Raw genomic sequence first — 20,553 nt, 5'->3', positions numbered from 1 at the left:
GTGAGCTACGACATCCAGTCTGTAAATTGTTTTAACTTTAAAAAAAGGAATAGTAAAATTCCTGGTATGAATACCAGTGTGTAAATCTTTTTTCTCCTAACTTTGAAGAAGTCATCAATTTTTAAATGTAACATAGGCTGATTTCTTTTCCTTTTTTTTTTTTTTTTTTTTTTGAGATGGAGTCTTGCTCTGTCACCCAGGCTGGAGTGCAGTGGTGTGATCTCGGCTCACTGCAACCTCCGCCTCCTGGGTTCAAGGGATTTCCCCTGCCTCAGCCTCCCGAGTAGCTGGGATTACAGGCATGTGCCACCATGCTCAGCTAATTTTTTTTTTTTTTTTTTTTTTTTCTGAGACGGAGTCTTGCTCTGTCGCCCAGGCTGGAGTGCAGTGGCGTGATCTCGGCTCACTGCAAGCTCCGCCTCCTGGGTTCACGCCATTCTCCTGCCTCAACCTCCTGAGTAGCTGGGACTACAGGCACCTGCCACCACCCCCAGCTAATTTTTTGTATTTTTAGTAGAGACGGGGGTTTTACCATGTTAGCCAGGATGGTCTCGATCTCCTGACCTTGTGATCCTCCCACCTTGGCCTCCCAAAGTGCCGGGATTACAGGCATGAGCCACCACGCCCAGCCTAATTTTTGTATTTTTAGTAGAGATGGGGTTTTGCCATGTTGACCAGGCTGGTCTCGAACTACTGACCTCAGGTGATCTGCCCGCCTTGACCTCTCAAAGTGCTAGAATTACAGATGTGAGCCACTGCGCCTGGCCAACCAACATAGGCCTATTTCACTGGTAGACTTGGAATGAAAATTATAGTAGGGATGCAGTGGCACAAAACATTAGTAAATTAGATATTTGATGATTATTGGAGATAGCAATAAGAACTAGGTTTTTGTTCTTGTTTTTGTTTTTTTAAACTTCTGTTAGTTCAGAACATGGGCAACTTAACCTCACTATTATTTGCTTACTGTTACTTCCTTACATTTTCTTTAAGTGAACAGATGATGATTGAATGTATGATTTTTTCTTTTTTCTTTTCTTATTTTAGGTAAATAATAATTCTGTGGGTAAAAAATTTAATTTCAGTTTTATAAAACTAACATATACTATAATTTTTAAGGACAAAATTTGGAAGTGAGTTTTATGTGCTGAAAAGATATCTAAGCAAGATGCATATTACTTTCTGGACATCGTAGATATATGACAGTAATCAGAAATAGAAATTCAAACATACATGTCAGACTTAGTATCTTTTGTTCTTTGTTTTAGGCTCTAAGTATGCAGTCATCTCCAAATGGCCAGTTTGTAGCGCCAAGTGATATTCAGTTGAAATGCAACTACTGCAAAAATTCCTTTTGTTCAAAACCAGAAATCCTGGAATGGGAGGCAAGTTGTATTTTGTATTGTGTGTTATCTAGTGCTAAAAAGAAAATCTAGTAAAATAAGTGTTGTATTTCCATCTGGAAACCTATATCTTGGTAGATAAGAATATGCTTTTCAGATTTTTTTTGTGATTGGATTATTCTCATGTGGGAGTGGAAAACCAACAAAGGATCTATTTCTTTTTAGGTCCAAGAAAAATTACTGAAGTCATATTCCTGATATATTGTATAAGTTCATAATAGTGTACAGAATGTCATTTTGTTTAGCTACGTACCTAGAGCAATTGTCTTTCCTTTTTTTGTCCCATGTTTCTCCCTGTCCTGTATTATCTGAGAACTATATTTTCTATCACTCAGTACCTGTACATATTAGAATGTATTAGTCATATACCACATTGTCATTTATAAAATGATACAATTCTGCAATTTTTTTTTCTTTTTTTTTTTTTTTCCTCAGAGTCTTGCTCTGTTGCCCAGGCTGGAGTGCAGTGGCACAATCTCGGCTCACTGCAATCTCTGTCTCCTCAGTTGAGGTGATTCTCCTGCCTCAGCGTCCCAAGTAGCTGGGAATACAGGTGGGCACCACCATGCCCAGCTAATTTTTGTATTTTTTAGTAGAGATGGGGTTTCACCATGTTGGCTAGGGCCTCCCAAAGTGCTGGGATTACAGGCATGAGCCACCATGCCCAGCCATAATTGTGTTTTAATAAAAGAACAGTGGCCTATGAATCCCACTATAAGTTTATTTTCTTTTCCCTTTTTTCACTAGTTTACTAATTTGCTTTGACATGTCTCCATTAGCAATAACTCTGATGATTGACTTTTATTTCATAAGGGGGCAGTAATAGATGGATACATGGACAAGACTGCCCAGGCTGCCCATTGCTTTCTTGAGCAATGCTTGCCTTTGGCCGTTGTTTCTTTTCACTCCTTTAGGGATGGGGCAGGGTGGGAGGTAGTGCATGGGGTATATGATAAAATGGTATACAAGATTTAGAAGATGTAGTATTAACACTGTTCTTGAGCCAACATTTATTAGCAGCTGTTGGTGAGTCATTCAGTATCTAAGTCTTAAGTGAAAGGTGGTACCCAGAACTGGATTACATGATTCCTTTCTTTTTCTTTTTTTTTTTTTTTTTTTGAGATGGAGTCTTGCTCTGTTGCCCAGGCTGGAGTACAATGGCGTGATCTTGGCTCACTGCAACCTCCACCTCCCAGGTTCAAGCGAGTCTCCTGCCTCAGTTTCCCAAGTAGCTGGGATTACAGGCGCCTGCCACCACGCCTGGCTAATTTTTGTATTTTTAGTAGAGAGGGGGTTTCACCATGTTGGCCAGGCTGGTCTCAGACTCCCGGCCTCAGGCGATCCACCTGCCTTGGCCTCCCAAAGTGCTGGGATCACAGGCGTGAGCCACCGCACCCAGCCTGGGTTACATGATTTCTAAAATACTTTGGAAACCTGAAATTTCATTTTAACAGTTTAATGACTGGAACGTTTTTTAGTTTATTATTTGCTTTGGTGCTGTCTCCAGATCATTTAAACCAATCCCTATTTGAGACTGTTGTTGGCATCCAGTGATGATTTTTAGTAACTGATAACGTTTAAGTAACAGCAGTAAGAATGAAGGCCCAGTACGAGATAATAAAGGAGTGATGAGGAAATGAAGAAAGAAATCCATTAGCAAGCACACAGAATAATAGTGTCATATAGAAAATGAAGATCCTGCATACACTGAATTTTGATACTAGATCAAAATGAGGTCCTTTTCACTGCATTTATGTCAATGCTACTCCACTTTGACAGTTGTTTTGGTGTATTGCTTTTATTTACATGGAGGTTAAGTGTTAGAAACAGTTAAGAGACACTGCCACACTGAATGAGAGTTGAGCGTGTCCCCCCGGGAGATTGAGAATTCAGTGGTCTCTTGCCCCTCACTCCATGTGGCTTCTTTGTTGCCTTCCTCCTTCTATAAATTACATAGTCATAATGGGGCAACTTTCCACTAATGATTGCCTTACTACTTGAGTTGATTCCCAGACTCCCTCACCTTCCTTATTCTGGTTTTCACATGTCTTTGCTAAGTGTAAAGTAAATGGTTTAGACTTAGTCTGTAGCCTGCTCAATAATGAGAGAAAAGCTGCCTCCCTGGAAGTTTTAACTTGTTCATACCTGCTTGGGTGGATATTTGAAAAGTAGCTCTGGCTATTGTGGGTTTGGGCCCAAGAGAAACAAATTATTACTAATCATATTCCATTCAAGGGAAACAACTCAGTCTCAAGTTCAGCAGCACACTGTGTGATGGCACCAAATTGAATACTTTATCCATGATACATCTGTTACTATTAAGGTGTGTGGTAGGAATGTGATGGAGCCTACTTGTTTATACTCAACAAAGAATTTTTCTTTTTGACTGAAAATATTATTAGTGCCATAATTTTTATCTTTCTTTAGTTTACGTACGCTGTATTTTCCATCATTTTCTTCCCATTTCTCCAATTATGTTAGCAACACCAGTCTGTCATCTTATTTAGTGATACTTTTACTTTCATTGAGTAATTTTAGGGTAGCTAATGGCACTGAATTTTGTGGAGCTGTGTTTAAATTTGGCAGTGAATTGGTTAAACTAGGTATCCATGGCCTGTAGGAAATTTATCCCCAAGGATCTTAACATTAAATAGGTAAATGATTGAACTTTGCTTCTGTAAAAGTGGCTTGTTTATTTCTTAAGCTTGTTCTTGAGGTGGTTGTCATATACTTACCAAGATTCCCATTGTGCATTTAGAACAAAGTGCATCAGTTCTGCAGCAAAACTTGTTCAGATGACTATAAGAAATTGCATTGCATAGTTACATATTGCGAATACTGTCAAGAGGAGAAGACTCTTCATGAAACAGTAAATTTCTCTGGCGTTAAGAGACCTTTCTGTAGTGAAGGCAAGTGTATATACAGTGTTGTTCATAACATTTGTTGATATTTAATGTTTTTTGCCAAAATAATATATCCAGAGTGGCTGCACAATTTTAATGTAACTGAACAAAAAAAAAAATTGAGTTTACGTTTCTACTGACTTGTTTTGTTATTTTATATGTGTTTGTAGACCTGGGCTTCAAGATGGTTTTATCCCTAAAAATTTGGTAACCTCTTATTTCATTAAAGTTTTAGAATAAAATAAAAGCATTTTCATGCCGTGTTATTTCTAAACCTACACGTTGTGGTCTGAAAGTTGGTTTTCCAAGTGGTTTAAAATTGTTTTCCATTAGCTCCATTTTCCCTGCCCGGCTTACTACCTAACCTGCAAAGGTTTTCAATATGTATACCAGAAAGAAAATCACATATGGCAGTACTAAAATGGGAAAATACTTTCAGGTATTCAATTTGGGGTACCAGGGAAACACTGGGTTCTGTTTTAGTATGTTCAAGAATTCCCTTTCCTCTTACCTACACTTTTGCTGTTCTGGTGCCAGGCAGCAGATTATACAGATGAATTCAAATTCTAAATCTACTTATCCAGAGATAGGAACTAGGATTGTAGCGGTGGGTTTTGGGGTTTTGTTATTCCTGTTCTCAAATGTGACATTCTTGCTCTAAGCTGGCTTTCACTTTCTATTCTATTTCTATTGGTCCATGGCACTGAACTCCCAGCTTTCCTGTCTGCTATCTTCACCTATAATTTTTTAATGAGGAATATTTTTTTCTGGATCTACTTTTTATATGGATTCCTGACTGCTAGTTTGGAGTAAGAGAAAGGTGGGAAAATCCTAAATGTCAGCAGTAGAGAATGACAGCAAAATAAAAAGATTTATCAGTTCATTCAACTAGTGTGTTCATTTACAGTCTTAACATGTAATGTAAAGTCATGTCCCTAAGAGAGTGCTGCTTGCTTATAAAACAAGGCATTCCTATTTAATTTTTTACATTTCACCTGGAATGGAAAGTAACCATATTTCTCTGTTATTTAAGAGTAAAGCTATAATGAAAGATGACAAATCTTATAATGTTTCATTGAGAAGATTGATTCTGAATTAGTCTTTTTACATTTGAGTTGTGCAGTGACATTCTTACTGATTCATAAATCTGAACATACATGTTGATTGCTCATATATGTCATTAATTGTCTACCATTTGGATTATATGGACTTTACTAAAATAGACAATTAGCAAATAGGTAATTGACATTCAAGAAGATAATTTTCAGTTGGAGGGATTTATACATTCAGATGGGTAATACCATGTTAAAAAAGAATGTGTTTTTTTTCCTGTTAAATGACATATTTTTTTGCTTTCTCTTACTGCACCCAGTTCTCTGCTAGAACCTGTCAGAAATAACAAAACACATAATACCTAGTACTACCATCAAACTCTAGTTAGATAAAGCTAATAAAGGTAAATTTTAAAGAATATTTTAAAATATAGTTCAAGGTAACAGAAGTCATAGGATAGTACATAAATAATTGCTAGATAAATTATATAGAAAACAATCGCACTTCATGTTTGCAGATAGGAAATGTCATTTTAAACTAGGTATGGTGGGCAGCATTTGTGGTAGGGGTATAATTTGAGGTCCTTATGAAAGGATGAATAGGATTTTAGTAGATAACATGTAAGTCATTCTACTTACATAGCACAGTATAAGTATAGAGTATTACTTGATCCTCGTAGAGGTGTTATAGGGAATAAATAAGATATGTAAAAATACTTAATGCGTTTATGTAGTAGAAAAAAATATTTCATTAAAGGACTAGATAACAAAAGTATTTTCTCTGGGCAAGTCAATAAATCTGTTTTATTTCCCTGAAGGTCCATGTAAGAGAGGTAAGCTTGAAAAATTAGCTAAAATGCCTGCTTAAGTTGAATATCTCTATAAGTTTACTCAGAGCCTCTCAGTAGTCTACATTGTTCTTTTTTCTAAAATGCCTATTTGTGGTATGCTTACTTTGATACTTAAAATTCTATCTATTTCCCAGGCCCAAGCAAGATTCTGTTTAAATAGAACAAATAAAATAATTCTGAGACATTACTAGATTTTAATGTCTTGAAACATTATTTTAACCCACATGTTAGATAATATGTTATCTAATAAAATATCTCATATTCTGTTCTAATTTTTGTAGGTTGATATTGATTATAGTAGATTTTATAGTTTTGATCAGGAGAGGAAAAACCTTGACCAATTAAGATCTGTCTCTGCTCAATAATTAGTTTTCATGTGTTTTTTGTTTTAATATATAAACCTTATATTTTTCAGGCTGCAAATTATTATACAAACAGGATTTTGCAAGACGTTTAGGATTGAGATGTGTTACTTGCAACTATTGTTCTCAGCTTTGTAAGAAGGGAGCAACTAAAGAACTCGATGGTGTTGTGAGAGATTTCTGCAGTGAAGACTGCTGTAAAAAATTTCAGGATTGGTACTACAAGGCGAGTAACTCCTTTATTACAGCAGCTACTTTAACCAGTCTTAAAAAACGTTGTAGCTGTTACCATTACAAATCTGGCAACTCGTTTATTTTAAAAATGTACACACTTAAGGCCTAGCCCTGATAATACTATTCATTAAAATTGTCATTTCTGCTTGTTTGAAGTAGCATTTTTATCTCTTTTTTTAAATAACTTAAGCATTACCAAAAGATTAGGATATACCTATATTTTCAGCATTGTAGTTTAACAAAATGGATTGTTTTTCTAGAATTTGTTGTGTCTTTATTTCACTAAGTAGAATTTTTTTTTTTTTTTGAGATGAAATCTCTGTCGCCCAGGCTAGAGTGCAGTGGCACCATCTTGGCTCACTGCAGCCTCCACCTCCCAGGTTCAGGCGATTGTTGTGCCTCAGCCTCCCAAGTAGCTGGGATTACAGGCACATGCCACCACGCCCAGCTAATTTTTATACTTTTAGTAGAGACAGGGTTTCACCGTGTTGGCCAGGTTGGTCTCGAACTCCTGATCTCAGGTGATCTGCCCGCCTCAACCCCAAAGTGCTGAGATTACAGGCGTGAGCCACCGTGCCCAGCTAAATAGAAATACTTTCGACTATGTTATCAGTGTTGAATGTTAGCAGGTAATTGTTTTGGATACTTGGGATATATTTTAAAAACATCTTGCTCTTTTTTGGCTTTTTGCCTTTTTAATTGTGAGTTTTGGGGGACTTTGAAAAGAACACTAAATAGAGACCAGAAACATTTAATTTGAAACTATAAATGTGTGTATGTGTATGTGTCATACTAAATCCACTTTAAAAATTCAACTTTTTTAAGTTCAGGGGTACATATGCAGTTTTTTTATGTAGGTAAATTTGGGTCACGGTAAATGATGGGTAAATGACCCAACAGGACCCAAATTTACCAAAAGTAAATTTGGGTCATATTGTACTGATTATTTTATCACCCAGGTATTAAGCCTAGTACCCATTAGTTATTTTTCTTGATTCTTTCCCTCCTCCTACCCTCCAGTCTTTCATAGGCCCCAGTGTCTGTTGTTCCCCTGTATGTGTTTGTGTTCTCATCATTTAGCTCCCACATATAAGTGAAAACATGCAGTATTTGCTTTTCTTTTCCTGTGATAGTTTGCTAAGGATAATGGCCTCCAGTCCTATCCATCTTCCTGCAGGGTATATAATCTCTTTTTTATTGCTGCATAGTATTCCATGGTATATATGAACCACATTTTCTTTATCCACTCTACTATTGGTAGGCATTTAGGATGACTCTTAAGTGTTTGCTATTGTGAATAGTGCTGCAATGAACATATGTGTGCATGCTTTTTCTGTGCAGAAGCTCTTTAATTAAACCCCATTTGTCAGTTTTTGCTTTTGTTGCAGTCGCTTTTGGCATCTTAATCTTTGCTGGTTCCTATGTCCAGAATGGTATTGCCTAGGCTGGCTTCAGGGGTTTTTATAGTTTTGGGTTTTACATTTATTGATCCATCCTGAGTTAATTTTTGTATATGGTGTAAGGAAGGGGTCCAGTTTCAATCTTCTCCATATGGTTAGCCAGTTATCTCAGCACCGTTTATGGAATAGGGAATCCTTTTCTCATTGCTTGTTTTTGTCAGGTTCGTTGAAGATCAGATAGTTGTAGGTGTGCGGCCTCATTTCTGGGCTCTTTATTCTGTTTCATTGGTCTGTGTGTCTGCTTTTGTACCGGTACCATGCTGTTTTGGTTACTGTATCCCTGTAGTATAGTTTGAAGTCAGGTAGCATGATTCCTCCAGCTTTGTTGTTTTTGCATTTTGCTTAGGATGGCCTTGGCTATTTGGGCTCTTTTTTGGTTCCATAGAATTAAAAAAAAATTTTTTTTTCTGTTCTGTGAAGAATGTTATTGGTAGTTTAATGGGAATAGCATTGAATCTATAAATGGCTTTGGGCAGTATGGCTATGTTAATGATACTGATTCTTTTTATCCATGAACATGCAATGTTTTTCCATTTGTTTGTGTCATCTCTGATTTCTTTGAGCAGTATTTTGTAGTTCTTGTAGAGATTTTTCACCTCCCTGATTGGCTGTATTCCTAGGTATTTTATTCTTTTTGTGGCAATTTTCAAAGAGATTGTGTTTCTAATTTGGTCCTCAGCTTGACTGATGTTGGCATATAGAAAAGCTAGTCATTTTTGTACATTGATTTTGTATCCTTTGCTGAAGTTGTTTATCAGCTGAAGGAACTTTTGGGCTGAGTCTATGGAGTTTTCTAGTTATAGGATCATGTCATTTGTGAACAGGGAAAGTTTGACATCCTCTCTTCCTATTTGGATGCCCTTTATTTCTTTCTCTTTCCTGATTGCTCTGGCCAGGACTTCCAATGCTGTGTTGAACCGGAGTGGTGAGAGAGGGCATCCTTGTCTTATGCCAGTTTTCGAGGGGAATGCATTCTTCCAGCTTTTGCCCATGCAGTATGATGTTGGCTGTGGGTTTATCATAGATGACTCTTATTATTTTGAGGTATATTTCTTCAATACCTGGTTTATTGAGAGTTTTTTTTTTTTTTGACATGGCGTCTCGCTCTGTCGCCCATGCTGGAGTGCAGCATCTCAGCCCACTGCAAGCTCCGCCTCCCAGGTTCACGTCATTCTCCTGCCTCAGCCTCCTGAGTACCACCACTCCTGGCTAATTTTTTTGTGTGTTTTTAGTAGAGATGGGATTTCACCATGTTAGCCAGGATGGTCTCGATCCCCTGACCTTGTAATCTGCCTGTCTCAGCCTCCCAAAGTGTTGGGATTACAGGCATGAGCCACCGTCCCCAGCCTACTGAGTTTTTAACATGAAGGGATGTTGAATTTTATTGAAAGCCTTTACTGCATCTATTGAGATAATCATGTGGTTTTTGTCTTTAGTTCTGTTTATGTGATGAATCACATTTATTGATTTGCGTATGTTGAACCAAACTTGCATCCCAGTGATAGAGTCTACTTGATCATGGTGAATAAGCCTTTTTGATGTGCTGCTGGATTTGGTTTGGCAGTATTTTGTTGAGGATTTTGGCATTGATGTTCATCAAGGATATTGGCTTGAAGTTTTCTTGTTGTGTCTCTGCCAGGTTTTGGTATCAGGATGATGCTGGCCTCATAGAATGAGTTAGGGAGAAGTCCCCCCTCCTCAGTTTTTTGGTATAGTTTCAGTAGGAATGATACCAGCTCTTCTTTGTACATCTGGTAGAATTGTGTTGTGAATCCATCTGGTCCTGGACTTTTTTTGGTTGGTAGGGTATTTATTACTGATTCAATTTCGGAGCTCATTGTTGGTTTGTTCAGGGCTTCAGTTTTTTCCTGGCTCAGTCTTGGGAGGGTGTATGTGTCCAGGAATTTGTCCGTTTCTTCTAGATTTTCTAGTTTATGTGCACAGAGATGTTCATTATAATCTCTGGTGGTTATTTGTATTTCTGTGGGGGTAGTGGTAATATCCCCTTTATTGTTTCTAATTGTGTTTATTTGGGTCTTCTCTCTTTTCTTTATTAGTCTAGCTAGCAGTCTGTCTATTAATCCCTCCCTCGCCCCCCCAAAAAAAACACTCCTGGATTTATTGATCTATTGAATGGTTTTTCATGTCTCAATCTCCTTCAGTTCAGCTCTAATTTTGGTTATTTCTTGTCTTCTGCTAGCTTTGGGATTGGTTTTCTCTTGGTTCTCTAGTTGTTCTGGTTGTGATGTTAGGTTGTTAAATTGAGATCTTTGTAACTTTTTGATGTGGGCATTTAGTGCTATAAATTTCCCTCTCAACACTGCCTTAGCTGTGTACCAGAAATTCTGGTACGTTGTATCTTTGTTCTTATTGGTTTCAAAGAATTAACTGGTTTCTGCCTTAATCTCATTATTTACCCAAAAGTTGTTCAGGAACAGGTTATTCAATTTCCATGTAATTGTATGGTTTTGAATGGATTTCTTAGTCTTGACTTCTAATTTGATTGTACTGTGATCCAAGAGACTTTTGGTTATGATTTCAGTCCTTTTGCATTTACTGAGGAATGTTTTATATGTGATTATGTGATCAATTTTAAGAGTATGTGCCGTGTGACAGTGAGAAGAATGTATATTCTGTTGTTTTGGGGTGTCCATTTAATTCTATGCTGAGTTCAGGTCCTGAATATCTTCATTAATTTTCTGCCTCGATGATCTGTCTGATACTGTCATTGGAGCATTGTCTGGGAGTCTAAGTCTCTTTGTACATCTCTAAGAACTACCTTTATGAATCTGGGTGCTCCTGTGTTGGGTGCATTTATATTTAGGATAGTTAGGTCTGATGGTTGAATTGAACCCTTTACCATTATGTAATGACCTTTGTCTTTTTTGATCTTTGTTGGTTTAAAGTCTGTTTAGTCTGAGGCAACTTGCCCCTGCTTTTCTCTGTTTTCCATTTGCTTGGTAGATTTTTCTCCATCCCTTTATTTTGAGCCTATGTGTGTCATTGCATGTGAGACACTGGGTCTTGTTTCCTTATCCAAGCCACTGTGTACCTTTTAATTGGGGCATTTAGCCTGTTTACATTTAAGGTTAGTATTGATATGTGTGGGTTTGATCCTGTCATCATGATGTTAGCTGGTTATTTTGCAGACTTGTTTGTGTAGTTGCTTTATAGTGTCACTTGTCTGTATACTTGAGTGTGTTTCTGTAGTGGTTGTTAATGGTCCTTCCTTTCCACATTTAGTGCTTCCTTCAAGAGCTCTTATAAGGCAGGTCTGGTGGTAACAAATACCTTCAGATTTTGCTTGTCTGAAAAGGATCTTATTTCTCCTTTGCTTATGAAGCTTAGTTTGGTGGGATATGGAATGCTGATTGGCAGGTGGCACTGGTGTTAAATTAAAAAAAAAAAAATGTTGAATATTGGCCCCCAATCTCTTCTGGCTTGTAGGGTTTCTGCTGAGAGGTCTGCTTTTAGTCCGATGAGTTTCCCTTTGTAGGTGACCTGACCTTTCTCTCTAGCTGCCTTTTAACATTTTTTCTTTCGTTTCAGCCTTGGAGTATCTGATGATTATGTGCCTTGAGAATGATCTTTTTATGAAGTTTCATACTGGGGTTCTCTACATTTCCTGAATTTGAATGTTGGCCTGTCTAGCTAGGTTGGGAAGTTCTCATGGATGATATCCAGAAATATGTTTTCCAAGTTGCTTATACTCTCCCCATCTCGTTCAGGGACACCAACTTAGTTGTAGATTTGGTCTCTTTACGTAATCCCATATTTCCTGGAGGTTTTGCTCATTCCTTTTTATTCTTTTTCTCTGTATTCTTGTCTGTCTTATTTCACAAGGCCAGTCTACAAGCTCTGAGAGTCTTTTTTCCGCTTGGTCTATTTTGCTATTAATACTCGTGATTGCCTTATGAAATTTTGGTAGTGTGTTTTTCAGCTCTATCAGGTCAGTTACATTCTTTTCTATCCTGGGTATTTTGTCTGTAAGCTCCTGCTTACATTGTTCCTTGGATTGGGTTTCAGTGTGCTCCTGCTTCTCAGTGATCTTCATTCCTAAACATATTCTGAATTCTATTTCTGTTATTTCAGCCGTCTCTGCCTGATTCAGAACCCTTACTGGAGAGGTAGTACAGTCATTTGGAGGAAAGAAGGCACTCTGGCTTTTTGAGTTGTCAGGGTTCTTGTGCTAGTTCTTTTTCATCTTTGTGGGCTTATATTCCTTCAATCTTTGAAGTTGCTGACCTTTGCTTTTTTTTTTTTTTTTTTTTTTTTTGAGATAGGGTCTTGCTATGTTGCCCAGGCTGGAGTGCCGTGGCATGATCTTGGCTTACTGCAGCCTCCGCCTCCCAGGTTCAAGTGATTGTCCTGCCTCAGCTTCCCGAGTAGTTGGGATTACAGGCACATGCCACAACCCCCAGCTCATTTTTGTATTTCTGGTAGAGATGGGGTTTCACCATGTTGGCCAAGCTGGTCTCGAACTCCTGACCTTAAGTGATCCGCCTGCCTCTGCCTCTGCCTCCCAAAGTGCTGGAATTATAGACGTGAGCCACTGTGCCCAGCCAATTTTTTTTTCTTTTATCCTATATTTGATGACCTTGAGGGTTTAATTGTGGAATAAGGTGGATTCAGCCAAGTGACTGTGTTCTGGAAGATTTTAAGGGACCGGTGCTGAGTTCCTAACTCCTGGACTGTGTGCTTTAACTCTGGGGTACTTATATCAGTCTCAACTTTATTCTGTCTCCTGGAGCGTAAGTATCCACTGCACTGGGGAGACTGACGTGTTTGGGGCCGCCGATCACTACACTCGATGGATGGTGTCAGTCAAAGCATTTGGTAGTGCGGTGACAGCAGGATCCATCCTCATTGGCATGTGCCAGCAGCAGTGCAGCGTGATGGGGGTGCAGACTAGTTGGCTGTGGTAGGATGCTAGTTGGTGCTGGGGTGCCTGCCTCCCAGCCTGCACTTGCCACAGTGGTGGATGCAATGTGGCTAGGGGGTGGAATGGGGAGCCCCTGTCAGCTACTGTGCCTGTGGTTGCACTGGTGGTGGTGGTGGTGGTGGTGGCAGGGCGCTGGCAGGTGCAGGTCTTTGTGCATTCTCAGAGGGCTCTTGGTCCCTCAGGGAGGTGGAGTGTCCGCTGTTCTGTGTGCCTAGTTCTGCTCTGGGCAGTGTTGGTGAAAGGGCCAGGTTGTGGTGGGGGTGGGGCTGACTGCTAAGGCTCCAACTGCAGTGTTGTTGGTGGGGGCAAGGTTGGGGTGAAGTGCACTCCTGCTGCATGAGTGGCAGGGCAGGGTGCACATATACACTTTGGGTGCTGGCTGGGTGAGGCAAGCAAAACCTGCCTGCACATGGCAAAGGGATGTGGGAAGTATCCGTGGGCCCCAGGGGAAGCTGCAGTGTGGGGAGGGAATGGATGGCACTGCTGCATGTCTGTGGGGGCCACCCCACTGGGGGTCTCCAGTGGTCAGGTTCCGTCTGCCAGGGTAGAAGCTATGATGGGGACTCCTAGGACTCTCGAGGCTGACCTGAAAGCAGGTACTTTCACACTGGGACCCTGCAAGAGGCCAACAGATCAAGGGCTGCTCAGGTCAGACTGGCCTCTTATGGGCAAGACCTCCCTGCAGAGTTCAGATCTGACGGTTGCCCTAGGGTTAAAGTCTCCTATGGGAGCAAGTTGATTCTAGGTGGATGGTCATCCTTGGCTGTGCTCCACTACAGAGGTCCCTGCACCAAACCCTTTGGGTTCCACATCAGCTGGCTTGCTGCCCCTACAACTTCTTTAAGCAGCTTTCCCTGCCAACTCAAGTGTCCCTGCTGGTTGAAGGGTTTCCTCCTGCTGAGATTCCAGAGGCCTGTGCCCAGAGCAGGTTGCTCACTGCCAGTTCAGCTAACTTGTGCCCTCAGCATATTGGGGGTCAAGAACAAGTCCCAGTGTGTGGTAGCCTCATGCAGGGTTCCCAGATTCCTTCTCCTTCAGCCAAGCTTCTCTCTGTCTTCCCTCCGCTACTCTTGGTGCTTTCCCTCTGAAGATCTCTTAGGAGTGCACCAGTACTCTCAGTCCCTCCGGGGCACCTCTTCTACCTGGCTGCGTCTAGTAGCCATCTTGCCCCAACATCTACTTTTATAAAGTTAGTCTGTTTTCACATATTGCATTAATTTCTTCCTCGATAAGAAAATGAGTGTAAATTTGGACTTGTGGGTAGTCAGAAAGATTATAAGAAAAGAGCATTAATTCCTATGTTGATAATATGGAAAACCATCTCAATGCTGAAACTTCATTGTGGGTACAGTTGTAAAGCATGTGAAGACAGGCCAGGCGCGGTGGCGCACTCCTGTAATCCCAGCACTTTGGGAGACCAAGGCGGGCAGATCACTTGAGGTCAGGAGTTCAAGACCAGCCTGGCCAGCATGGTAAAACTCCGTCTCTACTAAAAATACAAAAATTAGCCATGCATGGTGGTGCATGCCTGTAATCTCAGCTACTCGGGAGGCTGAGGCAGGAAAATCACTTGAACCCGGGAGGCAGAGGTTGCAGTGAGGTGAGATGGCGCCACCACTCCAGCCCGGGAGACGGAGCAAGACTCTGTGTCAAAAAAAAAAAAGCATGTGAAGACAGACATTATCATGACTTCAAATTTGTTAAGGCCTCTAAAGAAACAAATGAAATAGTTGAATATGGAGAACAGTATTTAGTTTACTTTATCAAGGTATTGGTATTAAAATGATACTACTAGGAGAATTGCAGGAGTTCTGGTGCAGTTCTTTAATATCTGCAATTCACCATGTTAACTAGCATATTGTAAATAAAAAAAGGAAGATGCTTTCCAAGTTAAGAGCTGTAAAGTAATTCCCAAGTTGTTAAGAGCTGTGAAGTAATTGAGACTAAGAGTTTTGATGTACTAAAAAAAGTTACTTCATTACTTTACTGTTGCTTCTATATGATGTAAACTTTAAAAATTAAGGCTCAAATTTTAGAAATACACAGAGGACAAACGTACACTCTAAAACGTGTTTCTTTTAGTCTAAACAAATATTTTGTTTATAGATATTAGTGTTTTTGAGAAATCACTCAGAAAATGTTACTTCATTGCCTTGCAATGCTTGATGTTAGTTTAGCACATACAAGTGCACTTTTATACTCATTGTTTAGGAGGTTTTATTTTTAAAATTTTCTTTTGGATAATCTCAAAACAATAAAGGCATTTAGTAAGTACAAATTTGGAAATCCCATTTTATTTTTATATCTATTTTCATTGTTTATCTTATTGTTTGAGACAGAAATTGTTACCATGTGATGATGACTTCCCTGTCATTTTACTGTACAAATATCTGCCTAATTGTAAAATTATGAATATAAAATTTTAATATTGTATAATAATCTTTCTTGGAGGATTTTGTTGTTGTTGTTCACAGCACATACTGAATGTATTTCTTTGTTCGGCTTATTTCTTTGAATGAATGATCTCCTAGCTTTAAAAAATATTACTGGGGCTGGGCGCAGTGGCTTATTCTTGTAATCCCAGCACTTTGGGAGTATGAGGTGGGAGAATCACTTGAGGCAAGAAGTTCAAGACCAGCCTGGGGAACATAGAGCCCATCTCTGCAAAAAAAAAATTAAAAATTAGCCAGGTGTGATTTCATGCCCCTATAGTCCCAGATACTCAGCAGGCTGAGGCAAGAGAATTGCTTGAGCCCAGGAGTTCGAGGCTGTGGTGAGCTATGATTATACCACTGCACTTAAGCCTGGGTGACAGACCAAGACTCTGTCTCAAAAAGAAAAAAAAAAATTACTGAGAGCGGTGGCTCACATCTTTAATCTCAGCCCTTTGGGAGGCTGAGGTGAGAGGGTTGTTTGAAGTTGGGAGTTCTAGTCCAACCTGGGCAATATAGCGAGACCCCATCTCTACAAAAAGTAAAAATAAAAAAAATTAACCAGGCATGGTGGTGCATGCCCATAGTCCTGGCTCCTTGGGAGGCTGAAGTGGAAGGATCACTTGAGTTCAGGTTTTTGAGGTGACAGTGAGCTCTGATCACACCACTGCACTCTGGCCTGGGAGACACAGTAAGACTTTGTCTCTAAATTAAAAAAAAAAAAAAAAAAAATATATATATATATATATATAGAGAGAGAGAGAGAGAGAGAGAGAGAGAGAGAGAGAAGTTTGGGATTTGTTTCCCCTTTTTTTGGGAAGCAAAGGTATGTTCTTTGGCAAAAGATCATGTTATTGTAGATGTTGTCATGTGTTCCACGTTGCTACTTATTTTAATAGATAGTTATTTCTGTTTTCATTTATGCAGAATTTAGTGATGAGGATTTAATGAAGCAGTGCATTTCAGAATATACAAGAAATACTTTAGTCAAATACCAGGTTACAATCATCTAGTTATGTTTAATGTCAGTATTCTGTACCTTAAATACATTATATATTCCTGCCTTATTTTAAACAGATCTTTGTATAATATACATAATAGCTTATTATATATTATACTAATCTGAGGAGTAAAGGTAAGAATATTTTTGTTACATGGTAGAAATTTATAAAGCAAGTAACAATGCTGATTTTTCTATACAATCAATATGCAACACAATCTTTGAAGTGTGAAGAGTTGTCTCTCTTCATTCAACTTTGGTTTTTCTGCCTGCAGCCATTATTGTAATCAAATAGTAACTTTATTCTCTGTGCCTTCTACTTGAGTCAGACTGTATTTTCTTATAACCCCCATGCATCCCTTCTATTCACTGTTGCCATGATATCGTCTTGAAAATGTGATAAACTAATTATGGGACCCCCCCTTTTATGGTTTATCTTTTTTAATTTAAATACTCACAAGTTTATATATTAGTACATTAAAACCTATGACCCTTACAAATCATTCTGGCTTATCAGAAAAATAAGCTTCAAGGCAAAGGAAAAAAAAGTGCTTCATCACAGAAACTTAAAAATCAACAGCTAGCCAATCTGGCTATTATTTCGTGTTTAGCCATGAACATTTCTTAAATGGTAGTACACACACATTGTATTTTTACCTTCTCTTATCTTTGCGCTTTAGATTGAGAGACAACTACCTATAGTATAAATAACTTCTACATTTTTATTTATTTAAATTTAGTTTTATGCTTTAAAAATTGTTTTACTTGACAAGACACTGAATGAGCTGTGTTTTCTGGTCTATATCATGGTTTGCTTCTAGATTTAAAATAGAGATTTATTAAATTCTGTCTCTTCTAAATTGGAATAAGAAATCTGTGACATCATGCAACCAAAAAATGCTGAAAATAAAACTAACGTATTTTTCTTCTCCCAGATACCTTTTTAGAAAGAAGTAGATTTTACTTTTCCTCAAGTAAATGTTTCCAGGCATAATGAAAAACCAGATAGTTCTTTTGATCTGTGTAAGTTTAAAAGTTTTTAAGAAAAAGAATTTAGTATTGTAATGCAATAATAGCTAGAAGGTGTTTGATAAATTGGTAAAGATAATATTTCAAAAGGTCCACTGTTTCCCAAGAGTATGTCTATTAAGACCTAAGCTTTTCTTAAACTGTATTACTTGCGATTGCACAGTTTTTTAACACAGGCTTTGATTTGTTTTCCAAACAAGTAGCGAATGGTGGCAATATTAAATTCTTAATACAAATGCCCTCTAATAGTCTTAACAGTATGATTTATGGGCTTTAAATTAATAATATTAGACTTGTATAATTTTTCTTTATAAACAGCTATATCCATTTTTTAAAATTTTTTTTGAAATTATTTTTAGGAAAAGAATATTTAATATTCGAATATTGCCTTAAATATATATTTTTGGTCACCGGAGAATTCCTATGCTTTGCATAGTACCCAATCACCTTTTATCACTGCATTCTTTTTTAAAAAAAAATTTGTAGCAATTCACTCCATTGAGCTCAGAAAGCTGTATTGAGAAGTCATAAAGGATTTCTGTTTAAAATGTCTGTAAAATACCCCTATCTTTTTCATATTCATGGTTCTCCCCTGGAAAATTAGGTTTGTTTGGTGAAATAGGGAACAAATGGATAGGAAAGTTTAAAAAGATATCAACCAAAAATGAAAAGTTGAAACTATCCAAGACATGAAAGGGACTGGGTCAGGATAGGCTGAATGACCTTTTGCCAGTTATTGCAAACGAAATTTCTGTTTAGCTGATAGGTTGGATTAAGGTTTTTGAATCAGAGTTTAGTACCTGGCTGTTACTTAGATTTGTTTGAACCTGTGACTTTTTTTTTTCCCTCCCCCTTAGTTTGCTATCCTTGATTTCACAATGACAAGAAAACCACAAAATAGATGATGCAGTATTTTTAAAACCAGAGACTTATGTCCCATTTATTTCATTTTTTATGATGTCTTAATAGTTCTTTTTTGCAAATGGCTAGGGAGTACAGCTTAGAGTGGAGTTGTGTTGGTGTTGGTAAGGAATGATGGTCATTAATGATCTTTTTAAATTGACCATCATATTTATTTTAGCTGAATTCCAAACATTTTACTAGGAGTTTGCATGAGTGGATGTAAAAGAAATAAACGTTCACAACCTCCAAAATTTTGATTATGGCATTAAACTTGGAATTACTAGTATTGAGTTCTCACTTACTGTTTTTTTCAGGCTGAAAAAATACATGCCTATTTTGTTTACATTTGTAAATTGGTATTAATCTTGCCCCTTTTTTCTTTGGGTAGAGGGAAATTATCTAAATTTGTTTTTAACCTTTAGAAAAAGAAGGGAGCTTCAAATATTGATTCTATAAAAACCAAGTGTCTAATTGTAGAACGATGAAGTGATTCCATTGTTCAAATTCTCGAAGTGGAATGTGTTTGATTTTATGCCCTTTACCTTCCAAATTATTGTATAAATGGAAATACTACTACTAAGAGTCAGCATAGTACATATAATGATTTGAATTAATACAGATTTCTGTTTTAAATGTTAAATTGAGAATCTTCTTGTAGGATTTTATTTGTATTGTGTTAGGATATTTATTCTCTACTCATTTATAGTAACTCATTTTGTCTTTATTGCTTACTGTACAGGATAAAGCCTAGGTTTTGACTTGGTTGTCTGCCTTTTGAATCCTATCTCTGCATTTTTAGTATTTGACCTTAGTCAAGTCATTTAATCTTTTTAGACCTTAGTTTGCAGTACCCATTTTGCAGGGCTGTTGTGAAGATTTATAGAGAGTAGATACAATGGGTTTGGCTTTTATTTCAGGTTCTCAGTGAACAAGGTAGTCAGGCTGTAACTCTACTTTTGGTTCCTGCACTGTTCAGAATCAGTGAATAAAGTATTAAGCTTCCATTTCCTTCCTTTATGCTTTGTCTTTTCTTTGAGCATAAATTATAAAAAGGGAAAAAGAAACTGAAAGAAAGAAAAGAAACCCTGGAACAATTCTATGGTTATTTCGAAGAACAGTCTCGCTGGTGAGAATTTAACAAAGGGACTTTTTTATTCTTGAGTGAAAATGTGATCTTGGTTGATATTAAGTGCTATTGTTACTGAGATAATCACATAATACCATCAGCAGTATAAAATTTGGATTCACAAGTTTTTGGACAAGAGTTGTGATATTGCATCACTTAGTAGTCATAATTTATACTATAAATCTTCATTTAACATTTATTCAGCAGGAGAAATACCTGACCTGGAGAAAAAAAAAGAGCCTGTGTTCTAACCTTGGGGTATGTTTGTTATGTAAGACCTGTTTGTCAACACAGTCATTTGTTAATATTCCTGACCAGGAATTTTGACATGGCATTTGTAGAATTCCTCTTGAAATATAATGTGAGAAATTTCAAAATCCACAGCGTAAAACTCTAGATTAGAGTAATAAAGGAAAAGCCATAGCCACAATTACTATGAACTGCAAAATACTTAACAGTTATTACTTTATCAGAATTTCTAAGCTGTTAAGCCAAAGGGTAATTGAAAAAAATAATAGTAGTTCATTTCTAGAACAGAAACTTAAAAATTATGAAAAGAGCTGTATTTGAAATTATATCGTTTTTCTGTATTTGAAGATATATCATTTACATTTTCATTACACTCATTGGTCAAGACGTTAAGAAATAGTGAAAATGGGCAAAATCTAGGGAAATTAGGATCTCTAAAAAACTAAAATCTGTCTCAAGATTATTGATTCACCAAAATAAAGTACATTCCATGAATTTTAATTTGTTTTTCTTGTATAGTTTTTTTGGTATTGCAAGTTAAGTTGTGGACCCATTGGGCCGATTGTTTTCCTAGATGTAGGTCAAATTGCTTGTCTTATAGATATTA

The 20,553-nt window shown here is 37.7% G+C and overlaps 1 protein-coding gene across 5 annotated transcripts in view; it reads left to right on the top strand.

The window, feature by feature from the left end:
• ZMYM2 (zinc finger MYM-type containing 2) overlaps window positions 1-20,553 on the top strand; it is a 134,349-nt gene that overhangs the window by 71,969 nt on the left and 41,827 nt on the right. For all 5 annotated transcript variants that reach the window (XM_030813277.1, XM_030813280.1, XM_030813278.1 and 2 more), the window contains 3 exons: window positions 1,269-1,385; window positions 4,162-4,312; window positions 6,625-6,797. In XM_030813277.1, coding sequence (XP_030669137.1) covers window positions 1,269-1,385; window positions 4,162-4,312; window positions 6,625-6,797 — 441 coding nt within the window. The remainder of the gene's footprint in view (window positions 1-1,268; window positions 1,386-4,161; window positions 4,313-6,624; window positions 6,798-20,553) is intronic.

The sequence above is a fragment of the Nomascus leucogenys genome, chromosome 5 (genome assembly GCF_006542625.1).
Source record: "Nomascus leucogenys isolate Asia chromosome 5, Asia_NLE_v1, whole genome shotgun sequence".
Classification (NCBI taxonomy): domain Eukaryota; kingdom Metazoa; phylum Chordata; class Mammalia; order Primates; family Hylobatidae; genus Nomascus; species Nomascus leucogenys.
This window is presented reverse-complemented; position numbering and strand designations above follow the sequence as displayed.